This window comes from Brassica napus, chromosome C4 (genome assembly GCF_020379485.1).
Source record: "Brassica napus cultivar Da-Ae chromosome C4, Da-Ae, whole genome shotgun sequence".
NCBI lineage: Eukaryota > Viridiplantae > Streptophyta > Magnoliopsida > Brassicales > Brassicaceae > Brassica > Brassica napus.
This window is the reverse complement of record NC_063447.1, coordinates 34551656-34559550: the sequence shown is the minus strand read 5'-3', so window position 1 is coordinate 34559550 and position 7895 is coordinate 34551656. Positions and strand designations below refer to the sequence as shown.

General features: G+C 38.1%; 2 protein-coding genes across 2 annotated transcripts; one reads left to right on the top strand and one right to left on the bottom strand.

The window, feature by feature from the left end:
• The first annotated feature begins 2118 nt into the window (after positions 1-2118).
• Positions 2119-3152, top strand: LOC111205850. The gene is made up of 2 exons (XM_022702147.2): positions 2119-2335; positions 2541-3152. Exons 1-2 carry the CDS (start codon positions 2300-2302, stop codon positions 3069-3071), a joined length of 567 nt encoding a protein of 188 aa, XP_022557868.1. The 5' UTR covers positions 2119-2299; the 3' UTR covers positions 3072-3152.
• A 951-nt stretch (positions 3153-4103) lies between these two features.
• LOC111205316 (probable inactive receptor-like protein kinase At3g56050) lies at positions 4104-6940 on the bottom strand. Its single transcript, XM_022700958.2, has 5 exons — positions 6584-6940; positions 5527-5939; positions 5256-5446; positions 5032-5164; positions 4104-4962 (listed from the first exon to the last, which is right to left on the bottom strand). The coding sequence occupies exons 1-5, from the start codon at positions 6727-6729 to the stop codon at positions 4367-4369; spliced, it is 1479 nt and encodes a 492-aa protein (XP_022556679.1). The 5' UTR covers positions 6730-6940; the 3' UTR covers positions 4104-4366.
• Between the last annotated feature and the right edge of the window lie 955 nt (positions 6941-7895).

Below are 7895 nucleotides of genomic sequence, written 5' to 3'. Positions count from 1 at the left end.
TTCCTCCTCGTTGTCTTGTCGTTGAGCGTCGTTTTGCCGACCTTTGCCGGTGGCTTTGCGCTGGGCTCTTCTTTCCTTGTTCTTGCTCCAGCTCTTGCTATTCTTTGGTTTAGCTTTCAAGGGTTCGAACTTAAATTCACCGCTCGCAAGTGACGAGAGATAATGAGCGTAGAGTGATTTGCATTCTGTGGTATCATGTCCCTTGACGTCGTGATATTTGCAATGCTTGGTGAGATCGACGGTCCTGGAAGACCCCGCTGCTGACCCGGCTCCGGCTGTTGGTTGTGTGGTGCAAACAGTATCGACTGTTTTGTCGGGCGAATCGAGCTCCCTTACCCACTTGTTCCATCCCTCGCTGCGGACTACGAGAGTTGAAACCGGCACGTTGTTCTCGTTGATGACATACATGTATCCGTCTTTGCGGCCGTTTTTGTCGGTTGGAGCATGCTGGCGCGGTTCTTGTCGCGTGTTGGCGTTTTTAGCCGCTGGCGCTTTGGGTGCGTTCATCTTGCTGAGAATGGCGTTAGTATCTTCTTCCATTCGGATGAAGTTGTCAGATCGCGCGATAGCGCCCTGGAGCGACGTAGTTGGGTTTTGGTATAAATCCTCCCGAAATTTAGAACGAACCCACAACGTGTTCCGCAAGGCGTCAATGGCGATACCGTCTGGAATGTCAATCCTTGAGACTACGGTTTTGAACTTATCCATGTAGTCGCGAAGACTCTGGTCTTTGGTTTGGTTGAGGTTCCACAAGCTAGAGGCAGTAGCGCTGGGCTTGGTGAACATAATGTAAGTCTTGAGAAAAGCTGCCGACAAGTCGCGGAAACTTCCGATGGAGTTTTCTTCTAACTGAGAAAACAAGGTTAGGGCTTGCTCGTGGAGAGTTTCGACGAACAGTTGGCAGTAGCCTGCGTCCTTTTCTTCTTTTGGGAGTCGAGCCCGCGCCATCGCAATGTTGAAAGCTGTCATGTGTTCCACCGGGTCTCCGCAGGGTTTGTACTCGGGCAGGCGCAGTTTTTCTATTTTTCTGAGTTGGACGCTGGTCAGAGCACTAGTAAACAGAGTGCGTGAGGTTGCGGCGAGGACGCTCTCGATTTGCGGGGCCGCGCTGGTTACTTGATGGATCTTCTCGCTCATTTGTTGGAAACTGAGTTTGAGCTCGGCGAGCTCGCGTATGGTTGCCAGATCAGAACCTACCTGGGGGTGGTCGGCGAGAAGGGTTTCGTTAGGCTCGGAGTCGTCTGAGAGATGTTCGCCTCCGGTCGCCGTCGGGTTGGTTGTAAAGAGGCGACGGCGTATCTGCTGGGGACGACTTGTTTGGCCGTCGGGAGCTGTGAGGGCCGCGACCAGAGCAGCTAACTGGTCGTTGGTCGTCTTTTGGACTTCGTCTTGATGAGCAAGTCGAGCCATGATAGAGCTCATGAAATCTGTGGTGATGGGCGGCGCGGCTTCGGGCGTTGGGGCTGGTTCACCGCCTGGAGCGCCGAGGGTAGCGTCGTTTTGAACCATGTAGATCTAGAACGTTACTTTAGTCGGCCCCACGGTGGGCGCCAATTGTTTATGCAGGATTCGGTTGATTAGAATAATGAACGTAGGAATGGGGTGACTAAAGACGCTTTTATTAGAATCAAACAAGAGATTACAAGATTGACGGGAAATAAGGAGACAAGATCAAAGGTTTAAGCAACATGATCAAAGAGATGATTAGGAAACCCTAGATCTAGCCGCTTATGTATGTGTTGTCCAAAAGTCCCCTTTCGTTGTCTCCTCATCCCCATCTTATAGTGTAACCGTCTGTGATGCCCTAATCGTGTTGTCCTTTGGGCCCTGTCGTTAAAGGCCGAGTATGCGGGCCTTGGTACTGTTCTCTATAAGCCGAGCGTATTTAGTCGGCTTAGTTGATCGACTAAAAGTACTCTGGGTCGAGTCGACACCTTTAGCCGCTTAAGCCGACTAAACTGGTTAAGCTTGCCGGGCTAGGGCCTGTTATTTGATGGGCCTTGTGGAGGGATGTAATCCATCTCCTACACTTACTAGTGCGAAAATGTACATGAGTTGTGTAACTTATAGCTTTGATAGACAAAGTTAAAATATTTTTAAACTCGGGGTTGTGTTTTGCATTTTTCCTCTTCTACAAGAGGTAACCACGTGGTTCGCACGCGTTTCAAAAAGCGATTGGAAGAAGAGAACCAGATCTTGAATTCTCTGCTTAGCTTCACTGCCACACAAACTCAAAGCTGTTTCCCTCTTCGTCTTCCTCCATATGCATTGCTCTTAAAAACACGTTCATCTATTCACCATGGTCGTCGTTCACAACGCCGGCTTCAGTTCTCCGGTAAGTATTCACTGTCTCCTTCTTCTTCTTTTATAACCATCAAGGTTCTTCTTCTCATAAGACTGTATATGACTGCTCCAAAGCCACTTTTGTTAGGATAAAACTCATTAAGATCTCAAAATTCTTAATGCTTTCATTTGAGCTTTTGCTTGTTTCACTGAAACTAACCAGAAAATAAAAAAAAAAAAATCTTCTCTCTTTGAAGCTTCATAACAGCACCAATCCTATTGTTAAATTCTCAAGTCAAGCTACACCGTTAAAGCCTTGGCCCTTCTTGTTCCACGGTTCAACAAGTTTGTTACTTTCAAGCAAAAGGAGATTGGCTCGGTCCTGTTCAGAGACAAATAACAATTCCATCACAACAGCAAGTGAACCCGTTGAATCTACAAAAAGAGGACCTTTGACAGCAAGAGAGAGACTAAGAGCAGCACGTGTGCTCAGCCGATACACAGAAGCAACACCTAAACCATCAAAACCCAAAATGGGGAGCCAAATCTTGGAGGTGCTCAAGGAAAGCGATAAGAAATCGAATAGGAAACCGGGTTTACCCGAAGCACCAACCAACATGCTTGATGATAGCAAGAGAGGTATGCCAAAGAAAGGGCTTACCTTTGATCTACCCGGAAGTGCGGATATACTAGTCATTGCTTTTTCATTTGTGTTCATAAGCACTGTGATGTTTGCTACTACTTTTGTTGTCTGGAAACTCGGTGCCATTCACTTCAATGAAAACTAAACCGGTTTGATTGTATACTGTGTAGTGGTAGTAATACACATAATTTTTGCTATTACAACATCTCGTCATGCTTTATTTTCAGTTTTAACCATTACATTGTGATGACTTTTCATAAAACAGCTATGGAAATAGATCATTGGTTACCCCCAAGAAAGGGCTAATGTATCCATATATTCACTCAACGGTTAAGAGACAGAACCGAACACATCAGATAGAGAGTGGTGAACCGAGTTTATTTTAACTTACAAAGGGGAGCAAGATTTACAGCAAGGACATACATTACCTACTTTTGATTTGTCTGCATCAGATGAAACTTTCTACTTTGGGAGGCTTATAGCTCCCAGTTAATGATTGGATTGAGTTAGTTATGAACATGTACTTGTTCAAGATGAATGTGAAAACTTGAACATGTAGTAGTTCCAATACCAGCTTCTTGTTCAAGATGAATGATTGGATTGAGTTAGTTATGAACATGTACTTGTTCAAGACAGAACATGAACATGTAGTAGTTCCAATACCAGCTTCTTGTCTTCACTAGAAGTGTGTATATTTAAAAATGGATAGTTTGGAATGGTAAATTTGAATAGTTGTACTCAAAATGTGATATTTTTCTAATTACCCCTTGATTTATTTATAATATTGCTTAAATATAAAATAAAACTATTAATTAAAATCAATGTTCTAAAAATCGGTTTAGGTGTCAAAGAAACGATTTTCTTAAAATCCGATGTAAGTCGTCGTCCTAAATCAGTTTGAAATAGTCTAAGTTGGTCTAATTCGATCTAAATTGATGTAAATTGGTTAAATCAAGTAACAATGTCAATGTAAATCCACAAATTTGTTTGATTTCATTTTTTGTATATCTGATTTTTAAAATTCATCAAAAAACTTATAATTAAACGTAAAAAGTTAAAATACCTAATATAAATATATAATAAATAAACATTGGTTAAAATATACATAGTCTTCTCGGTTTCACATGAAGAAAGAGATAAATCATGGAAAAGTTGGTTGTATAAAAATAACAAATAATGAATTCAATGTTAATTTTTATATTAATTACTCATTGAACATCATGCATACAAAAAAGAGTGTAGTGTACTACCGTGATCTCGAATTCTTTTACCAGAATTTTTGAGTCGTTAATATAAACTACCAAAGATTTATACATACGTGTAGGCCTAAAGAGTAGCAACAAGCTCCAAAGAGACTCAGAAACCCCAACACAAACTTCATATTCATATATACTTACAGATTCGTTATGAAGCAACGTACTACTACTACTACTACTCTTATCACGCAGTGGACAGCACTTCCAGCTCTGCCCACCAAAGAGGGGAGAGTTTCGGAATAGCATCGTCCGGTGACAATCCTGTGATCTCTCGTAACCTCCCTGTAACTTCCTTCATTGTCGGTCTCTCTTTCGTGTCTTCCCTTACACAGATTTTGATCACTTCTCCTATGTTCTCAACCTTCTCATCAAAACATTCCAGTGTCGGATCCACCATCTCCTTAAGAGTCTTGCCTCTCAAGAAATCATCAAAACTGGTATCTACCGAGTCACCTTTTTTAACATTCTCTGGGAGTTTTCCGGTTATCAACTCGAACAACAGCAAACCAAAGCTGTTGACATTGTCTTCTTTGGTTGTGTCTGAGACGTTCGTGTCTATGAGTGCATTGGTGCTGGTCTCTCTCTCTGATGGGCCTTTTAGGTAACCAAAATTGAAATCCGCTATTTTGACTGCGTAATCTTCTGTGAGGTGAAGTGTTGATGAGAGAAGATTGCTGTGGACTATAGGTGGCTTGAGCTCATGCATATGTTCAAGGCAATATGCTACACCCATTGCTATTCTTAGCCGCATTAACCAGTCCAAATGTTCTGATTCTTTATCTGTAAAAGAAAATCGTTAAGTAAATGACACAACTAATATGAGTAAAGATCTTTTTTTTTGTTGCTTACAGTGTAAATGTTCAAAGACTGATCCGTTTGATGCATATTCAAAGACCAAGATCCTAGTGAAAGGTTCATCTTCTTCACAGTAACCAAGAAGGTTGACAAAGTTCTTGTGGTTTATCTTAGATAACATTTCAATCTGAAATTATCAAAAAACATAAAGGATTAAGATGATGACAATAAAAACTTTTTTTAGGAAATAGAAAGTGAACTGGTTGACGGTAAGGTAACTTCTTTCTGAACTGCGTTTCTATGTTATTAGTCCATTCTTTGGCAGAAGCAGTAGCAACAGAAGCCACAGCTACCTCCACCCCACTAGATAGTGTCCCTTTGAACAATGTACCAATGGGACATGACCCAATTACATTACTGAACTCTTCACAAGCAGTTTCTATCTCAGATCTTTTCAGTTTTGGGACACCTGAGAGTAGAAAATCAAACAACATTAGTGTTCAAAAGAGTTAAAAAAAATGTTAATTAATATAGTGGAAATTAAATTACCAGTTATGAACACTTTCTGAAGTTGTCCACTAAGACCTGTACGCCAAGGATTCACAGATTTGCCAGCCTTGCTTTTGAAAAAGAAGACACCAGTAGCTAAAAGAAGAAGGAGAACACCGCCTGTGCAGCCAACAACAATGGGAGCTATGCTGTTTGAAGAACTTCTTCTTAGAGTAGGAATATTTGGAAAGGCCACAGAAGGAGGTGGTGCGGAAGAAACATGCAGGGCAGGTGGACTTTTTCGTGGCGGATGCGATGCTGAGGATCTACTGGTCTTACTTCTATGAGAAGGAACCACCGAAGATGACGGTGGTGTTACTGATGCCACAGGGCGGTGGTCTTTGTAGGAATTCAAATGCGTGTAGGGGTTACGGAAACGACCAAGTAATTTCCTGTGAAAACTAACAGCCTCCCTACAAAAAGAAAAGACCAAGGTTAAATGATTTGAGTACAAAACAGAAGATGCACATTTAGCAATTTTTTTTTTTTTGTAACTTAACATTTAGCAAGTTTTGTAATAAAAATGCACATAAGACAGCGTATGTATGTTCTGTAACTACTAACAACTTCTTTCTACATATACCATCAAGGAAGAGTATCAGTTCACTCAAGCCAAATGATCAATACATATACCGCCTCTGTTTTAAAATAATGTACATTTTGTAATTTTTGGCACAACATATTAAATTTTGATTATAAATGTAATATTTTTTTTCGTAATTGACTATTTTCTATAATTTTTAGTCATTCAAAATGTATAATTTACCATTGTTAACTAACTAAAAACACATTGAAAAAATACAAAATGTGTATTTTTGAAAAAAAATATTTTAAAACATGAATCATTTTAAACGGAGAAAGTATTTTTTTAAATTAATTTGAAGGTGGAATAGGATATATACATACTAACTAATTAAATTTTAGAGGTCAAGGCCAATGTCTCATCTAGCTACAAATCCTAGATCTACCATACCAACTACATTGATGTCGATACTCAACCAAAAAATCATTTGAACTAAAAAGTAAAAAAACAATCACAGAAGAAGCTGCTACTTACAAAGCTGCTGCATCTCTATCGTTCTGTAGATTTTTCGTCACCGCTAAACCTTCAGTTTCCAAAGAATCAAAGCTTAGGATCACCACAAACAACATGAGAGTACGCATCTGGAGCCTTAATCGAACGGACTTCCAGTTCTTACTCATCGTGAACCGAGAAGAGGACAAGTGGAAATAGGATTTAAGCAACACCGAAGAAAGCTGATAAAAATGGAAGCTCGGATCTGAATCTGAATATCACAGATTATAAGATGAGAGAAAGACCTGAAGAAAAGTAAGCTAGCTAGAAGACGAACAGAGAAAGAGAGAGCTTTGAGTTTGAGTTCGCGTGGCTTTGTGAGAGCAGCAGCATCATGACTTTTCAACTTTATTTACAAAATTAAATTGTTTTTAAAGCGCGTGTCCCCTTGTTTTTTGGCGCATAATAAATTCGGAATAAACGCAGTAACTTTTTTTTTTTTTTTTTTTTGATCAAAAACTTCTTTTTTTTTTAAATTATATATTCAACGACGAGAGAGAATAAGATTATGCTGTAAAAAAAACAAAGCGATTATTTCAGAGTTGTTTTTTTTTTTTTTTTTTTGTAACAATTTCAGAGTTGTTTAAAAAAATTAAAACAACGTGTAGAATTGACCGGTACATCCCTATATATTATTTGTGAAACATTACAACTTCTTTTTGTAGCCACATGTCATCACTAAGATGATTCTTAGAATTATTAGAGAAATAGGTTGGTCCATCTAATTATATAATAAGCTTTTTATTAAACTAACCATAAATTAATTATTAATGTCATTTATTATTTCCTTAAATAAAGATTACGAAATTGCCTAATGTGGGTAAAGTATATATGGCAATTAATGATTTTGAATAATAAAGATCTGATAAAAAAATGTATCTTCTATCAAAATTTTTTAATTTAAAACTATTAAAATAATTTTTTTCTAAAAACACAATAACCATATTATAAAAATTTAGATTTTTCTGTATATTTTATATTTTGAATTTTAAAAAGTGACTATAAATTACTAAAACTGTTAAAAGTCTCACATTCAAATTTTGCGATCCATGGTTTAAAATTTTTGTTATGACAAAATACAAACGATTACAAAATCATATAAGTAAAAGTCTAATTTAATTAATCATTAAGATTTAAAATATATATGTATATATATCATTCTAAATTAAACTATACACCATATTGAATAAATAAATATTTTAGTTTCAAAATTTACTTTGAATAATTTTTTTTGATAAAAATTTTGAACTAACATTGATAAATTTTTTTAAATTATCAATTACTAAAATTATTA

Excerpts from the sequence above, each read along its gene's own strand:
- LOC111205850 (XM_022702147.2), top strand. The coding sequence starts at position 2,300 with ATGGTCGTCGTTCACAACGCCGGCTTCAGTTCTCCG. Across the intron at positions 2,336-2,540 it reads ACGCCGGCTTCAGTTCTCCG|CTTCATAACAGCACCAATCC; the intron begins GTAAGTATTCAC and ends CTCTCTTTGAAG.
- LOC111205316 (XM_022700958.2), bottom strand. The coding sequence starts at position 6,729 with ATGAGTAAGAACTGGAAGTCCGTTCGATTAAGGCTCCAGATGCGTACT. Across the intron at positions 5,940-6,583 it reads GATAGAGATGCAGCAGCTTT|GGAGGCTGTTAGTTTTCACA; the intron begins GTAAGTAGCAGC and ends TTCTTTTTGTAG. Across the intron at positions 4,963-5,031 it reads AGTCTTTGAACATTTACACT|ATAAAGAATCAGAACATTTG; the intron begins GTAAGCAACAAA and ends TTTCTTTTACAG.